Here is a 25,215-nt window from a genome sequence, read left to right as displayed (position 1 = left end):
TTAAATTTCAAACAAAAGCTTTGATTAAATAATTTACATATAAAATAATTGTATACAATGGTGTTACCCAGGTGATAAGGAAGTCAGAAATTAGTTTCATAGATACAAGATGTCTACACGACCTTGGTCTTATAGCTCTAGGATTGTGTAGAAGTTTCAACAATTTACAAATACAATGTATTACTACCAACTCTATTTCATGTGATATATGTGATGAATACTTACATTTCTTTACATTTCAGCACCAAGGTTTAAACAATCACAGAAGAATCACTTAAGAAATATAAATCCTTCCTCTAAACATTTCGAAAGTAATAAATCGAAACTTGGATTTCCAATATGCTAAATTTAGAAACAACCCAAATTAACCCTGTCCTTTAAAATTCGCTTCGAAAATGAAAGGACGGAAATGATACTTTTTGTTTTTAATGAATATTTTAATAAAAATGAAATTGAACAATTTTAAATTGATGAAGGTGCTATGGTAGTCTAGTTTTTTTCTTTCAATACGTTAGCAATTTAAGCCCATTGTATGTACAAGTTAATTCTTAACAGGTGCGCCTACCTATCCAAAGTAATGGAATGACTGATACTGGCTTATGGATAATGGCTCGATACTTGTTTATTTCAATGCTTGATTATATTAAGTGACAGATGAAGATAACTACTAATCCAAGAGGAAAGTCAGAGGACTTAAATAATTAACGGTAATTCTTCAGAAGAATTTTAATCGAAGTTTGAATTTCTACTTTCGTTTTCTCCATTGTACAGTTGTACAGATTTCACAAATGTAACCCTTTAAAAGGTTGTTGTTTCTAAAAGAACGTTAAATAAAGCTCCATAACTTTTTAATAAAGCAGTATATTTGCTATCTTAGACTTAGCTTTAGTTTCCTTCTTTCTTCAAGATCACTTCATCTGTTCATGTAAAAATGCAAATTTTGACATACAGTATCAGTCATAATCAAAGACAACAAAACCAGAATTTTTACATTGTCATCACTAAAAGGTTTATTTTCTGTTAAACTATTAAGAATGTCTAAATTGTTTCTCGACAAGCCCTCGCCACAGTTGAATATGTCCCATATAGTTGCAATTGAGCAAATCTTTATAAAGTAGAATTTAAAAGATAAAAAAGGAGTAATACTGTAAATAACTACCAAATTAATCATAACAAAGCTTAATGAGTTTGTATCACAGGGGCATCCACTCTGTTCTCTACTTCACATAAAAATATACACCCTTGCAGGATGCGACATTCACGCTCGTCACCTCGTCATTTCCATCCTGAAATGATTTCGGAAGACCTGATTTTCAGTCTGGCTCGCCCAATTGATGACTTTGGACGAATTGGGAATATTAAAAATTTTAATGATGTTTAATATTTTAAAATAAACTTCATAGGGCCTTAAAAACATATTTTCCTGTCACCAAACCAACCCATTTCACATTTTTAAATTGCAGCCGCGTATATTTTTCTTCCTGCCAAATCTCAGTGTTCGATCTATCAGCTGATGCAATTTTTACCAAAAGACTTTAAAAAAGTTTATTTGAAATATAAAATATGTCAACTTAGTCATAAATCACCTTAAATATAAAGAGTAATAATCATCATTGTAACATCTTGCATTTCCCCCTACAACTTTCTGATCATCTGATGATCGTTTTCTGCTGCTAGACAGCCATGTTGGGTGTCCACTGTAATATCACACGGGGTTAATTCAGTCCAGAGATAATTGACCCCATTTATTTAGGCCTACTATATTTCATGTTAAGTGAAAATGGATGTTTTAAACTACAAACTTCAGCATTCTATATGTCTGATTCTGTTTATATTTTTGTTTGATAACATACTTGAAGACATCTTGACATTAAAAAAATGTCTGGTTTACATTTTTTTAATTCAAAAACACTTGTTATATATTTTATCACATTTTAAACACTTGCACATTAAGTTTTGTTTCATTTGATATTTTATTTGGAAGACCTGAAATTCATTCGGGCAACCTGTGATCAGTACCAAGGTTGCCCAAATGGCGAGACCAAATTTTGACGAGTGTCGGACCCTGCCCTTGTGTAGAAGAGAACAGAGTGGTCGAACATTTATGATACATTTCAATTGATATTTTTAACATTAATACTCTTGTTACAGCGGCTCTGGAGTGAAAAAAGAAATGGCTGACAAAAAAGACAAACTTTTGGTAGCAGCCATAGATTTTGGTACTACATTCTCTGGATATGCGTTTTCATTTAAACATGACTATAAAACTGATCCCTTGAGGATCTCCACTAACCAGAACTGGGTCGCGGGTTCCAGGGGACTTGTGTCCTTAAAGGCCCCGACATGTGTGTTGCTGTCTCCCAAAAAGGAGTTCATGGCATTCGGATACGAAGCTGAGGATATGTACTCAGAACTTGCTCTAGATGATAATCATTTTGATCACTACTTCTTTAAAAGATTTAAAATGGTGCTTCATTCCACTAAGGTGAGTTTTTCCATTGGAAAAAAAATATGCATTTAATATTTTTTACTCAGTACAAATGTCACATTTAGGTTGTCATTGTTTTTTTTACATATAGATTTATATTAATTTTTAAAAAAATATTTTCCTCGTTCATCAATCCAATAAGATGCTATTAGGGTGATTGGTGTACTTTATTTTTGCAGAAATTATCAAGAACCATATTGATAAAAGATGACAAAGGCAAAGAAGCCCCAGCATTAGATTTATTTGCCCATGTCATAAGATACCTGAAGGGTCACTTGTTAGCTGCATTGGAAACTAAAGGCACAACAGTAAACAATAAAGACATTCACTGGGTCTTAACTGTACCAGCTATCTGGACAGATTCAGCCAAACAATTCATGAGGGAGGCTGCCAATAAGGTAAACACATGTATACCATACTGCTGCACTTGTTCTCAAATGACCAAATAAATATCAAATATGTTAACAGCTGGGTTTGACATTAAGGCACGTCTGACCGACTGAGTCTGGTAAAAGATGGGTCCAGTCGGGTAAAATGCCTGTGTACTAGACTGACTGGTCGTGTAAGAAAAATAAATGAACTTATTATATATTTTGAAATGAATCACTTTTTGTCAATGAAAAAATAAAATTAAAATGTTTCAGATTTTTTGATTTGAACATATTTTATTATGTAAAATACATAAATGGATTGGGCAGCAGGCATAGCCTATATAAGCCCTCTCCATTTACCATTTGACTTGTAGCACACTGTCTGGGAGATGTTCTTTTACTAGTCTCTTTAACATAAACCCCGCTATTAGCGTTTGATATGCTGTAATCGGACGATTTATTAATTGGATACATAAAATTTTCTCCATTGGCAGCTTTGGAGGAGGTTTTGGTGTCGCACTTCTGTTTCTCCTTATCTGATTGGTTAGATATTTAAACTGTATTACAATTAACCAATCAGATAATAAAATGTCCTTATTAAAATATGGAGTCTAATCATCTGCACAGAAAAAAGAATTATCACCACTGTGTACTCTAAATATTTTTTCTCAAGTTTGGTCAGGGCTAGTGGTTAAAGGGTCAGGGTTTGTAAAAACTTGCCAGAGTAGCCCAACTGGTCTAGTATTCCAAAAGCTTAATGTCAAACCCTGTTAATAATATTGATTGAATATTTAGACTTTGTGACTGAAATAGTGTCTCAATTAGTATATTGAAGGTTTAATTTTTGGGGGGTGGGATGGGATGGGGTGCTTAAACCTACTGTTGAACAAATTTACATCATTTATTCCTTTTTGCCAAAATATACATTACGTTTTTTTTTTAAATTATATAGATATATAACGCATTATCATTTAGCATTTGAATTTCTATGTTTAAAGAAATGCCTAAAAATTTATTTTTCATCAATATCTATTAGGCTGGTATTGAGACAGAACAGCTGTCCATTTGTCTGGAGCCCGAGGCTGCCTCCCTGTACTGTCAACACCTTCCCACCACTAAGTTGATGGGGAACCCCGGTACACAGTCTTTCCTATCCTCCAGTTCAGGAACAAAGTACATGATCATCGACTTAGGAGGTATAAAAAGATCATTTGCAATATACATATAGACATTGCTAAGGATATTGAGTCTTTGAGACTATTTTTGGTGACTTTTTTTTTATCTTAACAAAATTTCTTTACCCAACTGTGTGATTCATTGCAAACCTTTTAAGGTTGAACAAATATTTAAAAAAAACTACATAAGTCCCCTTACAATGTAAAACCAAACATTGACAAAGCTAAATTTTGTCTTACAGGTGGCACAGCAGACATAACTATTCACCAAAAACAACCAGACGGGACTCTGAAGGAGCTGCACAGACCTACTGGTGGGCCCTGGGGAGGGACAAAAGTGGACGAAGCATTCCATCAGATGTTGATCCGAATCGTCAGTGGGCCCTGCTTTAAGAAATTCAAGGACGATTATAAAGCAGATGATTTAGACATCCACAGGGAACTGGAGACCAAGAAAAGGACGATAAAACCGGAATCCGAGAGCAAAATTACCATTAAGCTTCCAGTGTCCCTTGTGCAAACCTTTGAAGAAGAAACGTCCGAAAAAATCAAAGAGGTGATACAGCAGATGCAGTATGCTGGTAAAATGACCTGGCAGACGGATAAATTGAGAATGGAGGCAGGTTTGTTTAAAGATTTGTTTATGGAGCCTGCTAACATGCTCGTGGAACACCTTCAGGAATTGATGACGAAAGAAAATCTCACAGATATATCAACACTTCTGATGGTCGGTGGGTTTTCTGAATCACCCATGATGCTGGACGCAGTCATGAAGGCTTTTCCAAAACAGAAGGTGATAGTCCCAGAGGATGCAGGTTTGGCTGTATTGAAAGGAGCCGTTCTGTTTGGCCACAAACCTCAAGCTATCACGATACGTAAAGCCAGGTATACCTATGGAATTAATATTTCCCCACCGTTTGTGAAGGGAGACCATTCCCCAACGAGAAAGGTTACCATAGATGGTGTAGATCGCGTGAAAGACGTTTTCAAGAAATACATCCAGTGTGATCAAGATATCCGTGTTGGAGAAGCTGTCAGTGGGCGCCATGTTACTATAAAAAGCAACCAATCAGAAATGCTGCTGAAGATTTTCGCTTCAGAAGATCCAAATCCAAAATATGTGACTGATAAATCTTGTGAATATCTAGGAAAAGTTGTAGTAAAATTGCCAGAAGCTAAAGAAAGACTTAAGGTTGATGTGAAGATGATTTTTGGAGAGACTGAATTGATGGTGGAAGCAAAAGAATCCACTAGTGGGAAAGTCTATTCCTCTTATTTTGACTTTTTGTAGCAAAACTAATATTAATTGTACATGTACCTATAAAATTATGGTGACTTGATTGAATGTTTCAAACCTGCAAATGAATATTTTTATCTGTGAATTCCACGATATGCTAATAAATAATACAATATTCAGCATGCTCTGTTTTGTTATACTATTTGGAATATAGGTTGAGAAATAGGATTGCTAGTTGTAATGGTACATACAGTTTACCTGCTAAGCATGTCCATTAGCGGAGAGGAAGATTTCAATGATGGAGAGTATTTATACTGAATGACCAACCTAGCCCCTACCTTGGATCCTGAACTTATAATAGAGTGACCATAAAGTCGCAATTCACCAAGGTGGTAAAATTTTTGAAAATTGCATTATTTTTTATGGTTGTGGCAAAGCCAATCAAGCAGATAGGAAGAACTTAAGAAATAATTATATCTTTTGTCCCCGTTTACATATAGATTAGCTGAAAAACTGTAGCTCTCCGAAAAGAATATTTTGACCGACCGGTCTGTCGCTACATTTTTTCGGAGAGCTACAATTCTGCAGCTACCTAATGTATTATACATGTATAGATAACATGTTTCAAAACTGGTTCGGCGTTTCCAAAGTAGCTGGGAAGATCAAAACTTTACGGACGCTACATGACACTCGACAGAGGCGTAGTCACAAACTTAAAAGTTTCATTTAATTCTTTGACAAGCAAAAAAAAAAAAAAAAAAAAAAAAAAAATTAAAAGTGGGGGGGGGGGGGCTCAAAAAAAAAAAAAAAAATTATTTTACAAGCAAAAAAAAAAAAAAAAAAAAAAAAAAATTTAAAATTACGAAAATCCAAAATACGGGGGGGGGGGGGGGGGGGGGGGGGGGAGTGGCCAACTTTTTTTTCAAAGGCAAGTTACTTTCAATTTCAATTTTTCTACACAATGTTATTATACAACTATGTATAAATATTATTTCAAAATAGCTGTGATTCTGTTCTTCATTAAAAAGTGGGGGGCACAGAATATTTGTTACCCCCCCCCATTGAAAGTGGGGGGGGGGGGGGCTAGCACCCCCCGCTGCCCCCCCCCCCTGTGACTACGCCTATTACATTTGACAGATGTTTCTTTTAATATTATACCCCCTCCCCCCTTGAAAAATGGGATGATATATACTATATAGTGATCGGGATGTCCGTCCGTCTGTTCGTCCGCCCGTCTGTTACGCTCTGGGGTACCTATCTCTTAATCCGCAACTCCTCCTTTACCAGTGATTAAAATTTAACCAGACTTTCACGGAATCTTTGTTACATAATGCCACTGTGAGCTCTTATTTTACTTTTTTTATCTGACACATTATGGAACACAGCGTCGTTTTTGAAAGTAACAAAACATAGAAAAAATTTTTTTACTTACATAAAAAAAAGTTTACAAAAACTAAAAAAAAAAAAAAAAGGGGGGGAAAGTTGCCCCAAATCCTTTTTCGTGGGGGTGGGGGTGGGGGGGGGGGGTGTTAGGTATACTTTTTTTTCAGTGTCAACTACTTTTAGCACCAATTCCAATGCTATATTTTCGGCACATCACTAAAAGTGGAGGGGCCAACCAGGCTTTCAATTAACATTTCCTATAGTATAAGTAAGGTTGGGAAAAAAGTGTGTGGGGGGGCCACCCCCCCCCATGTTGCTATGCCCCTGGCCATTATAATTAACATGTATATATCATAAAAACACTGATGGATTCCCCCCTATCTTTGGACAGAATCTGTACGATAAAACGCTTTATTTAGTTATTCTTTCCTTAGGAGAAATCTTAAATACGTATAGGATTAAAATACGTTTTTAAAGAGGATTTTAAGAGTTTTAAGAATTTACAAAGGAGTGTATATATCTTCCTCATTTTCTGACCCAAATAAAAAGGGGAAATATAACTTAAAAAGAAAGTTTAACATTAAGTTCCTGTGTATGTAAGCTTTTTAACATCAGTATTAAAATTGTGGTAAAAAGATTTGACTATCAGTTACATTATATTATGCAGATACATGTAGATATTTAATTTTAATACATGTATATATTACAGTCGGACTATGATACATGTATCTTGAGTAAATACTAGTAATTAAATATTTACTTTGAGTTTTTTTTCTCGAAAAATAGAGAATTTAGAGCACATAGATGACGAATGCAAATGATATATTACGTTTTAAATAATAATTCTCTCTCTCTCTCTCTCTCTCTCTCTCTCTCTCTCTCTCTCTCTCTCTCTGAAAGCATCTATAGATCCGCCCATCCATCATGTCCATATAGTTATAACACTGCACACTTCCGCTTTCGGTTTACATAGTAAACAAAATGTCTAGTAAGGACACAGAGGGCTTAATAAAATCAATGCTTGAAGATGAAACCTTACTCAAGAAACATCGCCAGAAAATCAGTCCAACAGTGATTCAGAGCGCACGGGACTTGTATGATTTATTGGCGGGGAAAACTCATCAGAAATTGACAAAGTCACTTCCCGCACAGAAGCCACCTGATCAAGATTTTAATATGAAGGTAAGTATGGTCATCTATAATATGTTTATTCACCAATCAAGGGCCCTCATTTATGTATAGGTATACTAGTGTACTGTGCAGTTTGCACATTTATAAAAAGACTATGTTTTTTTTCTATTTTTATGGTGTCCCGATAGGGCCATTGCAAAAGTGTATTTAGCGCGTTATAAACAACACGCAAGCGCATTAAGGTATTTAAATGTATAAAGACCATATTTTGTACCTAATAAATGACTGGTCCGATATATATTCATGGTAGTATTTTGAAGAGGTTATCAAATAGAAATGCTCCACCAAAGGAATTTACAAAATTTTGATTATTGTCCAATCAATTTCACCTTCAATTTTACATTGAAGTCCATGGACAGCGCATGTTTTTATAAGATATTCTAAAAAGTAATTTGAATTTCAAATAAATCTCTTGGTGAATATATGCATAAACTCCCTCCTTATTCAAATATGAAATAAAATGAGTTATCTACCGAAGAAATTTTGAGAAATATTTTTTTTTTATTTTCACCAAGGGCAGATAACTCTTTAAAAACTTTTAATGTGCAAAATGATTGTCCCCTTACATGTTATCAGTCTTGTAATTTGGTTCATGTCACTTTTATCGTTATCTAGCCGTGTGTTTTTAACTAGTTTAAAATTATTTAAAATCGTTCAAAATCCCTTCATTTAAGAAATAATTTATCATTTTTGAGTGTCATTGGGATATGACATGAATTAAGTCGGTCACGTGATCAAATTCTATAACGCCCGAAAGGCGTTATAGTAGATTTGATCACGCACCGACTTCATGTCATATCCCATTGACACTCTAAAAATGATATCTTATTTCTTATATTTCTATTCACATTACAAAGACAAAATGCTCTTTTTAGACTTTGTTATTGAATGCAAAATAACATATATAAATACGACGTCATATGAAGTCACAGTTAAGACTTTCCAAATGTCTCGTGCAGTTTGCTAAATGCTTTCCATATGCAAGAAAGTCTGATCATGTGACCGACTGCATGTCATTGAAAATTGAATTTTATTTTTTTAGTATTGTCATCTAAGGAAAGACATTGGCAAATGTAAATATTATACATTGAATACCTTAATGACAATGCGCTAGTGCGTTAATGACAACGAGTTGTTTGTTAGTGCGAAGTCGTGTTGTGAACATTAAAGCGCTTGCATGTTGTATTCTAACAACACGCAAGCGCATTAATGTCAACGCCCCAGCGCGTTTATGACAATGCGCTATCGCGTTAATGACAAAGAATTGTGTGTTAGCGCAAAGTCGTGTTGTGAACATTAAGTTAACGCGCTTGCGCGTTGTCATTAATGCGCTTGCGTGTTAGAATAAATATTAATACGCACGTGCGTTAATGTTCACAACACTACTTCGCGCTAACACACAATTCGTTGTCATTAACGCGTAAGCGCGTTGTCATTAATGCGCTTGCATGTTGTTTCTAACAATGCGCTTGCGCGTTGTTTCTAATGCGCTAATTATAAACTTTTGCAATGGCTCTATCGGGACACCATAATTTTTTTATTTTCTTTTGGTGTGCATATCATATGATGTGTGTCTTATTTTAAGCACCCGAATTTAGGGCACGTGATATAAGGATTAAACACACAACTTAGAAAGATTTATATACAATGATTATGTAATTTAAATAGGAAAAAATAATGCCAAAATATGCAGTCTGTTGTTTATTATCTATGCACTAAACCAAAACATTCTTCAATCTTCTTTAAACTTTGAAATATTTTTGCATTGATTATAAGATTTAAATATAGTTCTTTGTTTTGGAGAGTCAACTATCTCATATTTCTTTTCTATATACTTTTAAAATATATCAAACACAACATCAGACTGATTTTAATTCATTTAAGGGAGCCGACCGGTGTTTTATTGTGTGAAAAGTATACAATAGAGACACTCTTTATAGAAATGCCTAGCTCTATTCTTAATTTTAAAGAAATAAAAAAAAAAAATTACTGACACTCGAGAAACTATACATATAGTATTAGGTCTATAGGAAGAAATTTAAATTTGATGTCACCCGAAGAAAGGTATTGTCGCAAGGAATACACCTGTGAAATATGAAAACCATAGCCACACCCACTCAAAAATTATGGTTATGTGGACAAACAGACAGACGGACGGACAGGCAAAAACTATATACCTCCGAATTTTTCAAGCACGTGTGTACCAGTGTATAAATGTTAGAATTTTAAATAAATTTCTTTGTTAGTTCAAGATAGAGAAGAAAGAAATATCCGATAATCAGGAAAAATTTGCTGAACTTCAAAGTGTTATTATGACATGCAAAGGCGAATCTAGTAAAGAAATGAAAGAATTTGAGTCGCTGATGTCGGCTTACAACATTTGGCAGGTAAAGTTTATCTGTAATGAAAAGCAAACTCTTATCATAGCATTTTAAAAGAGTCAAGAAACCAAAAATATCATGGCAAGGTTTGCCTGATTTTCTAACTTCAATATCATAACAGGCATACGAATAAAGCGTACAGTATTCGATCTGATTCAACCATGTCTTTAAATGTGAATGTTTTAAAGAGAATATTTCCAAATATTACCAAAATTTTTTTTTAATGCATCAATTTTTTACCAATTTAAAACAATTAATTTTTATCCTTTTATTGAAAAACATTCTCCAACTCATCTGATCGCCATTTTTTTTACATTCAGTCTTTGGGACAAATTTATTCACGACCACAGAAGTCTAACGAAGGCCCAATGAAAAGGGGGTCCAAAAGATACAGTGGAAAAAGACTGAGTATGACAGTCAGGGAATCAAGACATATCCCCGAAGTATATCATCACAGCTTTCAAAAAGTTACACCTATACCGCCGAAAGAGTCCGAAGAATTGAAAAATATTAAACTCGAAAACGAAAAGCTTAAAGCTCAAGTCGAGGAATTAACCACAAGGTTAGTTTTTTATATTTGCTGCTAAGATAAGGTTTTGATGACATACTAATGAAATAAAATCATTTACTTGATGTTGTAAATGCGGTACCCAGAATACAAATAAACGTACTTTCAGGTAGGTATTTAGTTAGTTCTGGTTTATTGCGAGCAGGACCATTACAACACTGCGTAGTAACCTTTAAATGTGTCACACATACAATTATTGTCAAACTGAAAAACGACATGTTTTCAAATTCTTTGCTAAATTAAAAATTTTATTTTCCTTAATTCAAATTAATAAAAACACTAACGTTGGGAAGTAAATGCTACTTATGCTGGAATTCCACTGTCCAAATTTCCCTCTTAGGAATATTATTGTGACATTTGGGCAGTTAATTAATTCACCAGTATACTTACAAAGAACAAGGAAATGTCTATTTTACCTTGGCTTACGCCCTTGAGTCAACAAAATAGCGTAAATTATGCATCTTAGAGGGAATATAAAAAAGTTCAAATATTGGCATATAAAAGTTTTTGTATAAACTTGAATACATGTATGATGTAAGTTGATTCAAGTATGATTAATTATATTCATTGGGGATAATTTTTCAAATACAAATGAAATAAAGAAGGATGATATAATTTTTTTTATATAATTCTCGATGTTTGATAAAGAAGTTCTTTGAATTTCCGCTACTCCTCCAACTTTTTTAACAGACATTAATCTTTATCCATATCTTTATAAGTTTATTTATACATAATCACATTCATTCAATTTTATTGTAAAGTTAATTTTCCCTCCTTGTTTTGACTTCCTTTCCTGTGACAGGCTGAGCAAAATTGCGAGCGATAAACTCACAGACGGAAACCCAAACTTTGCCGATCTGAGCGATAGGAATAGGCCGACAAAAATAGGGGAGAAGTTCGGCTTAGTGTATGACGAGGAGTGGAGCGAGGCTTTTGAGGAAATAAAAACAAACCAGAAGAAAGATGATGTGGAGACATACAACATCTTAATGCAAATTGTGAAGGTAAATCTTCAGTTCATCTGTATGGATCTTCAACATTTTACGGACAAGAGGGGATAAATGGTATCTCTGATGTGTATTGTAACACACTTAAACAAAAATCGAAAGAACTATTTTGTAACACGACTAAATTCGTCGTCAGTTCAGATAGATCTATTCTTGTTGGCTTCAGAAGGCACAATACATGTAAAAAAATCTTAATCGATTAAATTATGAATTTACTTTATACTAAAATTGTAAACTAGACAATCTTCTGATCCTGTTGTTCAGATTGGAATAAAGTTCTGTCAAGAAGTGGCGAAATCCCAAATGTCTTTTATCGAAGCAGGAATGCGCGAACCAATGTTGCGTCCGAAATGGTGCAGCAGTGGAAAGGTAAGTTTTCTGAATAATTTCAGTTTAGTTTTTATGGTCGTGTGTATCGCCAAGGTGTCCACTTTCAATATTTTCTCCTGGATAAGATGTTTATTCTTAAGTATGCACTCTGTTTATTAGGTAGAACAATCAATTTTTTCAACAATAAAAGTAAACATTTTTGGTGCATAAATTTTCTGGAATTTTGACTTTATGAAGTATTAAGTTTATGAGTATTTAGGAATATTCCGTGGAAGAGATGGAGGCAAATGCCAGCTTTACAGCCTCATTGAAGAAGTTCGCTAAAGACTTCCGTAAAACTACATCAACTTCGTCAATCAGCCCGCTGTGTACGGTACGTATATTTGTCCCGATGAAAATAAGCAACCATTTCCCTGTTTTTAAAAAAAGATATGATACCTTTGTACACGTATTTTGTATAGTATCCTTAACTCCAACACAATCATTGATAAGAAACTGTTCCTCATTTTACGTTAATTGCCTTCGAATAGTTGATAACATTTTCAAGAAAACTGCCTTTTTTCTTGCTATGTAAACTTCGCTTTTATGAATTTTTAGCTGTTTATTAGCAAATTTTTATGAATACAAAAAAAGCGTTACAGTTTAAGATTTTTTAAATATTTGAGTTAAATGTACTTGTTAGCGAAATGCTTTTAATTTTCTTTGAAATCGTCCATGTCATATACAGCTTTTAATACTGGTAGATATTTAAAGATGCCAAACTCAAAGAAATTATCGAATGGGATGTGTACAAGATGGACAACTTGAACATTTACATTGACGCATGCATCGAATGCTTATGGTTAATGTGTGTGCAAGATCCTCCGATGCACATTCTGTGGTTAGACAAGGGCAACACCTATGATCCTGCTTGTTTTAATATGTTTATGACGAAAGGAAAAGAAGTGGAGTATACCGTGTGGCCAGCTGTTTTCTTGTACAAAGAGGGACCATTGATATCTAAAGGATATGTCAAAGTCAAATAACATGTAAAATGCTAATAATGAGAAAAGATAAAAATGCAGCATTAGCCAAATCAAAAAAGATACTTTTTATTGAAAATATATTTATTTTATTGAATCTGAATTCATATAAGATTTAATGATAGAAAACAACAGTTAGTTGCATATGGTTGTTGAATTTCGACTGGTTATTAGTTCATTCGTAGAGGTTTTCTGATCAGTTATTTCTTCCTCGATCTCTCTGACCACCTGAATTTTAATCAGTTATTTAAAGTAATATACGCCGTATGGATGCCGATTTGTATGTGAAACAAAATGATTAAATGATTTGAAACACATAAAGTGTAATGAAAAATAATATTTCCACAAAATTTAACTATAAAACTCGTTGTAATAACAGAACAATAAAGCATATACAGCAGTTAATTCTTGTTCATGAATATTTAAAAAGGAAGTGCGTAAACAGTAGGAAATTATAGAACGTATGTGTACAAGATGGACAACTTGCATTTACAACGATTATTAATAAAAGGTTTATGGTTAATGTGTGTGGTTGATACTGATTACATTTAAAGATAAGTTATATTAATAGTAACACGCCATCCATGTTCATTTCATTTCATTTATTTATTTCGCTCACACCAACATCAGTGGTACATGAGGTACAATATATAAATTAGTCGTCATAATTGTAAGAAAAATAATAAATATAATTATGATACAATAGCATAAATGATAGGCATAACATATGTGCAAAGTATAGCTATAAACATACAATGAAATTAGAATAATATAAAAATGAGGGTATTAGCAAATGTTGTCAAAAAAATAATTATTGAAATATATTTGTTTTACTGTTTGTTTATCAATTCAAAAGTGAGATGCCCAAATGGTGGATTTACTTAAAAATAACATTATTTCCTTGCAGGATAATAAATAATTATAATTTGATAACTTTATAACGAATTTTATTTAAATGGTGTAATTTACAGCATTTTCGTAACTTTTATTGGTAAACAAAATATATAAATTTCCAGCCGTATTTTAAAATAACGCACGTTATAGCATATATTACTTTAAGCTATTCCCTTTAACCAACAACTAGATTAATTTCTATTAAAATAATAAAAAAAAGCACTTGGATGAAGGAATGTAAGCTTGTTGATACAAAGGACATGTATATCAATATGTCCTGACAGTCATGTAAAAATCTGTTGAAAATTACTTCTTCAAAATTATTTAAAACCTTAACCTGGGATAGGTACAGCCATAATTGGAGAGGAGGTGGAATGTAGATATTAAAAGTAAAGATGAAAATCTGTTTTCTTCTGTTGTTCCACTGTGCATCAAATTGATAAGCATTGGACTCTTTTTCAGCATATTCTCTGAAACTGCCGAACCAATTTCAACCAATATACCGGTACTTGGTTTATATTTGTGAGGGGATTAATCTAAATAAAAAATAACGACTTCCTAGGTACTTGTCCCTTTGGGCTTGGTCTTAAATCATTAATTTTAAAAATAATTTTCTTACCTACTGTAAATCACTTTTTATTCGCGAGAACTTTATTTTCGCGTTATTACGCGAGTCAGTGTGCTCGCGAAAATTTAATTCTCGCCTATAATAGTATTCCTTATGATTATATAGACCATCCACAATTCTTTTGTCTCGCTAAAAATACTTTTGCTAAAGTGTCGCGAAAATTTAGTGATCTACAGTACTTGATATTGAGCAGTCAACCCTTTGGCATGATTGTTTTAGCATTGCACTCTTTACCAAAACTGTTAAATTTATGATACAAGATTCAATAATTCTATAATTAGATAGAGGCTCTATAAAAACAGTGAAGATGCAAATAAGTCTTTTGAAAATCTTTTTCTCTTCCTGTATATTAAGCTACTAATTGCATGAATATGTAGAGCAAAATTTTTTCAAAATTATCAATAAAACCCGAATTTGCATGATCAAGGGTTCTGGAATTAGAAAAGGCTCTTATTAGTAATGATTTAGCAGACATAAACTTAGTGCATTATTATGATTAGCAATGGTACCTATTTTAAATTTATCAAATTATGGCCTTTGATTCAGTTATTATGATGTAAGGGCGATGCTGTGTTGGTCATACAGTGGAAATCCATTACCAAGTAATTCTTTAAATAGCCTAAGAGTATTCTGCGAATACATGTGTTGTGTTATATTCAAAAACACAAGGGCCTGTTTGTATATGACAATTATGATGGCACTAAAGTTTTGCAATACTCAAAGACTTGTTTCGGTCTTCAACTCGACAGTCATATAGATATATCGACGAAGTATTGTCAATTAACAATGGTAATTACCATTCTTATTTCGATACGATATATCCTGGTGAGCTTGAGTTAAAGATACCAAAATGTTTGACACATCTGTTTCATATTTGGATATGTTACTTGATAAAGACGTTAATGGTAATCTTAAAACCAAGCTCTATGATAAACGTGATGACTTTAACTTTTCTATCATCTACCTCCCTAACTTATGCAGCAATATACATGCACCCTCATCACATGCATAAGGAGTTTATATATCTCATTTGAATCGATACGAAAGAGTATGCTCTATGTATAAACAATTTCTAAAATGAGGTAAATTATTGACAAACAAGTTGATGAAACAGATTTTAATCAATCTCGTTTAAAAGCATCATTTTGTAAGTTCTATGGTCGATACAACGACCTTGTCAGCAAATGCAATTTATCTTTGAGTCAAATGCTGAATAACGTTTTTCATACTAATTCTAAGTCCATTATTTATTAATTGAATATTGATGATGTCTTTTCGATTATTTCCCGATCATGACAAGCTAGGTGCACACGGCGGATGTGACCGGTCGGCAGGGGATGCTCACTCCTCCATGGTACCTGATCCATTCTCTGATGTTTTAGAGGTCATTGTTTGCTATGCTCCTATTTTATATTGGTTTTTTTGTACTTTTGATTTTGAAAACAGTTCGTTATCTCCATATGCTTAATCAAATTATGGTCAGATGTCTGGATCAAGGATGAGGTTCCTTTAATAGAGTTTTTAATTTTACGAAAATAATCTCAACTACATGTACATAGTTGCTTGAGAATATCGTTTTGCAAAAATATCTGCATATTTCTTTGTCAGTAAGATTTGTTAACTCTTGTGAGCGAAGTGGTTCTTAGACTGTTTTTTATATAATAATTAATACTATGCATAAATAAAAAAAAAACTTATATTAAGTTAAGTATGCACTAATCTGTTGATTCTTTTTTTTCTAGAGCATTAATATTATTAATTAAAATACATGATCGGGCATACTGTGAGGAAAAGTCGGTCATTAATTTCATTTTCTTTGACCAACAGAATAAACCATAATACCATTTCTTTATACATATGTAATATAACATTACTTTTTTTTAAATGTTTTCTTACAATATATGCATATACGCTACGTGCCTAGATAGTACTCATTGGATTGGCATATTTAAAGGTGAAATGTACATAGCATAAGACTGTTTGGATAATTTACGTTTCATATTTCTTGTATTTAAAAAAAAATATGCGTCTTCCAAGATAGTGTGTAAGCTTGCATATTCATTGCTTAAAATCTAAACTTATTTGCACTTATGTTCGATTATTTTTTATTTATGCATTGTTTTTGTTTTTAGATAAAAAGTTTTAATAAAAAATGTGTTGCTCGTATCCTTTTTTTACTTTGTTAATATATAAATATTGCATGTAGTTGAGTGTAACTTTGAAAATTTTCACCCCAAGAAAACCATGGTCACGGAGTCTTATTTTATTGGAACAATACGAAGTCACGGAATTGGAAGCAGAGAAAACGCAGACCTCTAAAACTGAATGCCAGGCCCCGGGATCATGAAGCATCTTATGCTTAAGTCAAAAAATGCCTTAGATGCTGAAATTTTTAAGAGGTCATGCAACCTGAAATGAAAATGCTTTCCGATTTTGTATCATCAGCCTGCTGTTGCATGCAAATTATGAGTTTCCTTTAACAAGTTTTAAAGATTTTATAGATAATTGAAATTTTGTCTGTTTCATGATCCCGGGGCCAGAAGTTCGGGCACCACGGAGGAGTAAGCACCCTCTGTCGACCAGTCACACTCGCCGTGGGTTCCCTTGTCATGATCGTGAAAACAGAAAAAAAATATGTCGACAATTCAGCGTGAATATACATGTAAAGGTCTAAAAATTTGTATGAAAAACGTTAGCCAACATTTGAATTGACGATAAATTCTATCGCCTAACAAGATTATTGTATCGACCATAAAATTTGGTCAAATTTGACTTTAAATATCCGTGTATCATTAACATATTTATCAATAGTTTGACTTGTTTTAGAAGTTGTTTTTACGTTGAGCTTGCTCTTGCTTATCAAATCGACTGAAAGACACAATCTTCATATGCAGGTGATAATAACAGATTGCTGCATAAATAAGGAAAGTCAAGGAAACAAAAGAAATCACATTTAGCATCAATCCCATTAGTTTTAAGATTTCATAAACAAAATTTTATATACATGTATAGAGCAAAGTACATGGAAACGATGTACAATGTAAACTATTAAGGACGGCATTGAGGTTCGTGTTCTTAATATCAATTTCTTATCTTAAACTTAAAAAAAAAATTTTTTTCATCAAAAGTAGATTGTTATAATACTATAATTTCCATGAGCCAGTAACAGTATCTGTGTTCCTGCCTATAAGTCTTTTTCACACAATATAGCATGGTTGTAGTTTGCATGAACATCGTTCCATTTGTGTGTGTTCATATCGATGCAGATCGTGGGATAATTCCTGTCTGGTTGCCCGGTACCCCAGTAGAAGGAGCTGATCACCCTCCCATCTGAAAATCTCCATATCCCTCCAGAGCTCAATGCGTCAATGCGGAAATTACTTACACCAGCTTTAAAAACAATGAAAACATGCTTTAAAAATACTTTTTTTTAAAATTGCAATAAAAAGAAAGAAAAAACCCAAACAATTGAAATACTGTATACAGTTTCAAATTCTCAAAAACGATACACTAAAAAATATATACAGTTTTAAATACTTTTTTAAAAAGTCAAATACAGAGTATACAATTAACAAGAGGCCCAGGGGCCACAGTGCTCACCTGAGCACATCAGCTAGGAAAATGCACATATCATGATTTGGACAAACTTGAATCTACTCTGCCTGAGGATAATTCTACATAAATATTACTAATCATGGCTTTGAAGTACTTGAAAAGAAGATTTTAAAAGGATTCCCTATATATTTCTATGAGAATTAATTTTTGGTCGGCCATTTTGGCCCCACCCTACCCCCGGAGGTCACGATTTGAACAAATTTGAATCTACACTACATGAGGATAATTTCCAATGAGTTTCATTTTTCCTGTCTAAATGGTTCTTGAGAAGAAAATTTTTAAAGATTTATCCTATATATACTACTAGATAAAGCTTTGATCAGCCATTTTGGCCCCACCCTACCCCCAGGGGTCATGATTTGAACAAACTTGAATCTACACCATCTGAGAATGAATCCATATGAATTTCATCTTACCTGGCCCAGTGGTTCTTGAGAAGAATATTTATAAAGATTTTTCCTATATTTCCTATGTAAAACTTTGATCAGCCATTTTGGCCCCACCCTACCCCAGAGGGGTCATGATTAGAATAAACTTGAATCTACACCATCTGAGGATGATTCCACATGAGTTTGATCTTTCCTGGCCCTGTGATTCTTGAGAAGAAGATTTTAAAAGATTTTTCCTATACTATATACTATGTAAAACTTTGATTGGCCATTTTGGCCCCACCCTACCCCGGGGGTTATGATTTGAACAAAATTGAATCTACATCATCTGAGGATGATTCCACATGAGTTTCATCTTTCCTGGCCCAGTGGTTCTTGAGAAAAAGATTTTTAAAGATTTTTCCTATATATTCCTATGTAAAACTTTGTTCGGCCATTCTGGCCCCACCCTACCCCCAGGGGTCATGATTTGAACAAACTTGAATCTACACTACTCGAGTATCTGAGGATGATTCCACATGAGTTTCATCTTTCCTGGCCCTGTGATTCCTGAGAAGAAGATTTTTGAAGAGTTAATTTTCCTATATTTCCTATGTAAAAGTTTGATTGGCAATTTTGGCCCCACCCTACCCCCGGGGGTCATGAAATGAACAAAATTGAATCTACACTACCTGAGGATGATTCCACATGAGTTTCATCTTTCCTGGCCCAGTGGTTCTTGAGATTTTTTTTAAAAATGGCATCAATTTTTCTCATTCATAATTATCTCCCCTTGGAAAAGGGCGTGGCCATTCATTTGAACAAACTTGAATCCCCTTCACCCAAGGATACTTTGTAGCAAGTTTGGTTGAAATTGGCCCAGTGGTTCTTGAGAAGAAGATGAAAATGTGAAAAGTTTACGACGACAACAACGACGACAGACAACGGACAAATTTTTATCAAAAAAGGTCACTTGAGCCTTCGGCTCAAGTGAGCTAAAAACTTAGAAATGAAATATACAGTTGAATAAAATGCTAAAAAATATTGAAATATACCGTTTAAAGATATTTATAATAATATTGAAATATTTCCATTTCTAATTTTTTTCGCTGTGATAACTGTTTGAAAGATGGGGGAAATTATTTCTTGATAATTCCGCCGGAATGTAAATTAGGCAGGTCGATAGGTCAGCAGCTAAGGTGGTCTTAAACGCATGCAAATCTCGTGCGCATCTGTCTCAGGAGGCCAAATATGCATGTAAATCTCGTGCAGCTTTCTTTGTGTTTGACGTCAGTGTGCGAGAACTATTGAAATTGGCATGGAAGTCCTCGTGTAATTTAAATCTATTAGTTTACATTTTTAATGTATGTAAGTCTCCAATTATATTTCACTATGAAATGGAAATATAAGGACTCCCTGTCTAGTTTTGAGAGTATGCCAGGGACTTCGCCCGTTATGCAAATTATCCCATGTTTCCCACTATTGTTGATGCCCTGGCATACTCTCAAAACTAGACAGTGATTCCTTAAATATACAGTTTAAAATACTTTTAAAGAAGTATTGAGACATACAGATAAAAATACTCACGCCCTGTGGGAAATGTAATGCTTTCTATAAGGTTTTGTTTTTCTTGTGAGTCCACCATCATGAGTCTACCTCCGGACTCACTACACAGCTGATGGGCGTATGTGTTATTGGCTAACCTCGTGTCTGGTTTGTAACATATAGAGTAAGTACTGTCGTAAATGTAGTTATTTTGTGTGCATCTGGAGGTTGATAAATCTAAAAATATTAAAAAATAAAACCGATTCTTTTTTTGTACTAGACAAGCAACTTTTGAAGTTAAGCAATCAAATTTTAAAACATAATTGATTTTTAAGCGGTTAGCTTTATGGCATGTGTCCGATTTTTATCGACACCGGAAACTGCCATAAGGCGCTACCTATCGACAACAGAAACTTCAACAAAGCCTCTACCTAGTACCTATGATTTGTTTCTAACACATATAACATATGTTAAATAAAATCAAGACTATAAAAACAACAATCTTTCGGTTCTTTAATTTTTTTCTGATTGTGTTTGTCAATGAAATAAATTTATAATTGTTGTATTAACATTTGGTGTCGAGATTAAATTTCCGTGACATCAGCTGATGGCGATCGGGCCCTGTGACGAAATTCGAAGTCAGCATGAAGTTTAGCTGATAACATTATCAACGGGTTAGATTTAAACTTTAGGAAGAAATGTATAGCGAGAAATATCATATTTGAACCCAATGCTACACGAAAACCAGTAGGCATTTCCGATTTATGTGTTAAATTGAAGCCTGAATCGAACAGGTGGTCAAAATTGCGTTGGACACCCTGTGTATATATATATATATAGAGGGGGTAGAATATTTCGATATTTGGCTGATTTAGAGACTTACTGATAAAAATTCAGGTGCCTGTGATTAATTATAAGGCACCCCTCATGAACAATAAATATTAGACCGAATTATGCTACTTGGCACAGGGAGGACGGGTTAATTACTGGCTAAAGGGGTTGAAGGTTATTACCGACTGCAAAACATCGGAGAATCTCTCGATCGAGTTTCATTTTCCAAAATATTAAGGCATCCCTTTAATTAACTTAAGTAATACTAGTACACGAAGAAAGCCTTTATATAAAAATACTGAATACATCTGTAAGTTGTACAGTTATGGATTACTTCCATAATGAAACGTTTGTTTTCTTCTCCTTTTTTCTCAATTGAAATTATTTAAAAGATGATAAAAGCTTTGTTTCCAGGGATCAATTCTGTACTCAGTCTAATTATTACAAACGATTTTAAACGATCACATTTTTATTAAAAAAAAAAAGAAAATGGGAGCCTGAAAATACTAAAATTAATTTTAAAAAATTGGAGAAAAAAATTTAATCGGCATTCGATCCTTTTCTAAAAATCAGCCGATATAAAATATGCACAGGAAAAAGAGGCATGAAAAATCTTGACGATAAGCGCAAATTGAAAATTATATCTAATGAATGATTATTTTTGAAAGTTTGCTAAATTCCTATGCAAGGTATAAGTTGTAAAAATACATTTTAAATTTGAATTTGTCCAATTTGTTAATTATCATTTTGAGCCTTTGAGAAGAAATAAAAATTAAAATACAGATGCTTACAGACATATTGATAGAAATTCGCATACTTGTTTTTAGTAAAAAAAAAAAAAAAACAACAATGTATTGCTTATGCAGAATATTGAAGAAAGTGACAATGATACCTAGGTAATTCTTGCAATGGACAATTAAATTGTTTGTTAAACACTGACTTTTAGTGAACCTTTGAATTTTTAAAATCCTAGTATTGATGGATTAAACAACAACTTTCCTTTTCAAACCTTTTTTTTAACAATATTTCATGAAAAATATTTGCCAAATACTCAGTATATGTTCGATTCGAACGTTTAATTGTATGCAAAGTCAATAATGTACATTTCTTAAAACTTCATTATCTTGTTTACTTGTCTTTCTTCCTGTGAGAGAAATAGTTCATAATATAAATAAACAGATGTACTCAGTATCTGTATCAAAATACAGAATGAACAGTGATCGGTCTCAAAAGAAAAACGGGTCCTTGAAAGTTCCGGTGCATAGGAGAAGTAAGCATCCCCAATGACAGGTCACACCTGCTGACCTGCAGTGAGCCTACGAAACTGAAGCTCTCTGAAATTAATTAATTCTCTGCTCATCCATCCGTTTTTCTCAGACTACCGAGCTAAAGATCTATGTACAGTACTCCAAATCAATTAATCTAAAGAATTAGAATTATCATTTTATTTTCTTTTTGAGTTGTTTGCTATAGCAGCCTTTACAGTTATCTAATTTCAGCACCAATAGAGCATGAAAGCCAATTAAATTTGCAACATCAACATGATTTTTTTTTTCGTTCTAAGCACTTTTGGACGCCACCAATGGAGACAATTAGGGGGAAATTTTTGAAATTGAACTTCTTGTCTTTCAAACTGAAAATCTCAGGTTGATATTTTGAAACAAACATTTGTGACATCAGTCTGGGATGTTATTGGTTATAGCTACAAAATTCAGTGTGTCTGCTTCTTCGCTGATGACACTGGAAAAAGATATGCATGCCTACTTCAATATCATCATTCAATGCATTTTTTGTTATTGTACACTGTACATATTCGATGAAAGCATGCTAACCGCTTTTCAGTACTTTGATTATTCAAGTTTTGCAAAGAAACTACAGATACAACGTATGATCTGTTAAACTTTTTTATAACTGTTCTTTTGTATTGTATACATTTAATATTTGTTGTATCATTTACTTTGTTATATTCTGTTTTAGTTGTACTTTTTAAATACGAGTAAATGTATTTAAAAAGAACGAATCTTATGATTAACATTTTCATATTTCTTGAAATAAGTCCATTCCGAAAAAAGATCAAAATACATATCGTATGTACCTCTGACTTCTGAGTAAGATATGTTTTCAGTGACAACAAAGATGTCATCTCCATTTGGTCCAAGATCTGTGGAATCGTAAAGCTGGCAGACATCGCCGACAAATCGCACTGACTGACACTCAGAACTGAAGTGGCAGGCCTTGAAACACTCCTCCCTTTTGAAGAAGTTCGTAGCAGATATAGGGGGAGGAGAGGTCCCGTAGAGGGGCACTTCTTTTATTTGTCGTTGAAATGTCGTTTGTTTGTATATGAAACATCGTACTACCAAAGAAAAATATATAACCTTGTTACTCCATGTAAAAAATTAAAATAATGAGCTGCGTAAAATAATAGTAGATTTAAGGATTATCCAATCCTCAGCCAGGGGGTTAATTATTTAATTTAATGCATTTGAAGCTGAATCGAATTTACGCGTGAGACTCATCTCTCACAGTTCAATACAAATCCTGAGAAGTATTCTAATAGTTCATTGTCAGTTCCTGAAAATGTTAGCTTATGGTCAATATTTCTCTTTGTTTGTAATATCCTATTTGTTAAAATCAATCACTGAAAAACAGACAAAATTATCAAACGTTCACCCTGAAGTTTAAAAAAACAAATTGAACACATGTAGCCAATATTTTGCAGCATGTGTGTGTGAGGACTATCAATCCATTCTTTAACTGGTAAATTCACGGATATTTTTGGTTAAAATTCAACTTAAGCAAACATTAGCAGCATAACACATGTTCTAATTCACAATAAGTTTCCATCCCTATTCAAATTTTATTTTCAGAAAAAAAGGATACAACACATTCTATGACCTGTAATTTCCAATAATTATCCCAGAAAAGAAATTGAATGCATGTATTAACCCTACTCATGATGCAGATTTATAACTTTATAACCTAGCTGCTTGCTCCAGAGTTATGTTAGAAAAAAAACATTTGTTGAAATTTTTAGGGGCGCCTCGTTTAATATCATCAACTCTTTTCTCACTGAATTGTTTCAATGGACTCTGAACTTGATCTCTTTTCGTTTTTCTCCATATTTCCTATTAAAAGCGATTTAATGACTAAAATTTCAAATCACAAGTATCTTTTAATTGTCAGCTCTCCGGTGTAACGTTGAATATTGACCCAAGTTGAAAATTGACCCGGGGGTCATTTTTCAACGTTGAATATTGAACCGGGGTCATTTTTCAACGTTGAATATTGAGACCAAAAGTCGTTGAATTTATACCCGGGGTCATTTTTCAACAGCTTGATAATTTTTTTTCTTACTTCTGATGATGTCAACAAGTTGAAAATTGACCCTGTTGAATATTGACCCCACCTCAAAGTTTGAACATTTTTTTTTAGCTGGGAATTTGTTTTACGGGATTAATCATGCAATATCACTTTATTTATATTTTGGTTTCAATTTTTTCCCTTTTCAAGAAAAATAGAAATAAACATACAGTATCACCCCGTGTATATATGTACATTTTGATCAGTGCACGATTTCAGTTATCTTCAAGCATGACAACATTATTTTTGAAGATAATTTCCAAAATCCATGGCATCCATAAATAACTACAAAACAACGAATAGGACATAAAACACAAATCTTAAAAATCTGCTGTCTAGAAAGTGAGCCCTATATATATTGATCAGGTGGGTGGAACATCCCATCTAGTCAAATTCAGTATAAAAATAACAAAATTAATAGCCCTAAAAATTAGAATGAAACACATCGACCAAATGATTCCAATGATAGGTTATATTTGTGAAAAAGAGCAATATTAATGCGACCATAGCATGTAAGTAATGCTGACTTTAAATAAATTGTTGAAATCCCTGTAACAATTAACTTATTTGTCAGTAGCCCGTCTCGGCTTGAAAATTGATCGCTTTCGGACCATAACCTTGAGAATGAGATTTTTCTTATCCTAAAAAAATTCTTATTCTATGCAATGTGATTCCTATTTGATTACTTGTTATTTCTATTCCATTATTTGTAATTTGTATTCGATAAATTGCTATTCCAAATACAGGAAACGTGACAATATGATTCATATATCATAAAATTTACATATTTTTTCTCGAAAGCACGCGTTTCGTATTCG

The 25,215-nt window shown here is 33.3% G+C and overlaps 3 protein-coding genes across 3 annotated transcripts; 2 read left to right on the top strand and 1 right to left on the bottom strand.

The window, feature by feature from the left end:
- The first annotated feature begins 585 nt into the window (after nt 1-585).
- On the top strand, nt 586-5,451 carry LOC134282723 (heat shock 70 kDa protein 12A-like). Its single transcript, XM_062765130.1, has 5 exons — nt 586-707; nt 2,152-2,485; nt 2,668-2,886; nt 3,896-4,055; nt 4,277-5,451. The coding sequence occupies exons 2-5, from the start codon at nt 2,174-2,176 to the stop codon at nt 5,323-5,325; spliced, it is 1,740 nt and encodes a 579-aa protein (XP_062621114.1). The 5' UTR covers nt 586-707; nt 2,152-2,173; the 3' UTR covers nt 5,326-5,451.
- A 2,158-nt stretch (nt 5,452-7,609) lies between these two features.
- Nucleotides 7,610-14,665, top strand: LOC134282722 (uncharacterized). Its single transcript, XM_062765129.1, has 8 exons — nt 7,610-7,836; nt 10,092-10,232; nt 10,547-10,788; nt 11,597-11,798; nt 12,066-12,170; nt 12,391-12,504; nt 12,875-13,405; nt 14,214-14,665. Exons 1-7 carry the CDS (start codon nt 7,636-7,638, stop codon nt 13,154-13,156), a joined length of 1,287 nt encoding a protein of 428 aa, XP_062621113.1. The 5' UTR covers nt 7,610-7,635; the 3' UTR covers nt 13,157-13,405; nt 14,214-14,665.
- Nucleotides 14,666-17,788: 3,123 nt separating this feature from the next.
- Nucleotides 17,789-24,157, bottom strand: LOC134282724 (uncharacterized). The gene is made up of 5 exons (XM_062765131.1): nt 24,108-24,157; nt 23,561-23,655; nt 23,130-23,390; nt 20,246-20,440; nt 17,789-18,065 (listed from the first exon to the last, which is right to left on the bottom strand). Exons 1-5 carry the CDS (start codon nt 24,155-24,157, stop codon nt 17,860-17,862), a joined length of 807 nt encoding a protein of 268 aa, XP_062621115.1. The 3' UTR covers nt 17,789-17,859.
- Nucleotides 24,158-25,215: the final 1,058 nt, after the last annotated feature.

The sequence above is a fragment of the Saccostrea cucullata genome, unplaced genomic scaffold (assembly GCF_032062105.1).
Source record: "Saccostrea cucullata isolate Sc308-1 unplaced genomic scaffold, CSIRO_AGI_Scuc_v1 ctg1052, whole genome shotgun sequence".
In the NCBI taxonomy this organism is placed as follows: domain Eukaryota; kingdom Metazoa; phylum Mollusca; class Bivalvia; order Ostreida; family Ostreidae; genus Saccostrea; species Saccostrea cuccullata.
The sequence above is the reverse complement of the archived record's forward strand: the minus strand, read 5'-3'. Positions and strand labels throughout refer to the sequence as shown.

What these genes read in the sequence shown, in the direction of transcription:
- LOC134282723 (XM_062765130.1), top strand. Translation starts at nt 2,174, where the DNA reads ATGGCTGACAAAAAAGACAAACTTTTGGTAGCAGCCATAGATTTTGGT. An exon ending in TGGTGCTTCATTCCACTAAG is followed by an intron (nt 2,486 to 2,667) that starts GTGAGTTTTTCC and finishes TTATTTTTGCAG; the next exon opens with AAATTATCAAGAACCATATT. An exon ending in TGAGGGAGGCTGCCAATAAG is followed by an intron (nt 2,887 to 3,895) that starts GTAAACACATGT and finishes AATATCTATTAG; the next exon opens with GCTGGTATTGAGACAGAACA.
- LOC134282722 (XM_062765129.1), top strand. Translation starts at nt 7,636, where the DNA reads ATGTCTAGTAAGGACACAGAGGGCTTAATAAAATCAATGCTTGAAGAT. An exon ending in TCTTAATGCAAATTGTGAAG is followed by an intron (nt 11,799 to 12,065) that starts GTAAATCTTCAG and finishes CCTGTTGTTCAG; the next exon opens with ATTGGAATAAAGTTCTGTCA. An exon ending in AATGGTGCAGCAGTGGAAAG is followed by an intron (nt 12,171 to 12,390) that starts GTAAGTTTTCTG and finishes ATGAGTATTTAG; the next exon opens with GAATATTCCGTGGAAGAGAT.
- LOC134282724 (XM_062765131.1), bottom strand. Translation starts at nt 24,157, where the DNA reads ATGGAGAAAAACGAAAAGAGATCAAGTTCAGAGTCCATTGAAACAATT. An exon ending in GAGTCCATTGAAACAATTCA is followed by an intron (nt 23,656 to 24,107) that starts GTGAGAAAAGAG and finishes TTTAACAAATAG; the next exon opens with GATATTACAAACAAAGAGAA. An exon ending in CATTACATTTCCCACAGGGC is followed by an intron (nt 18,066 to 20,245) that starts GTGAGTATTTTT and finishes TTGTTTTTAAAG; the next exon opens with CTGGTGTAAGTAATTTCCGC.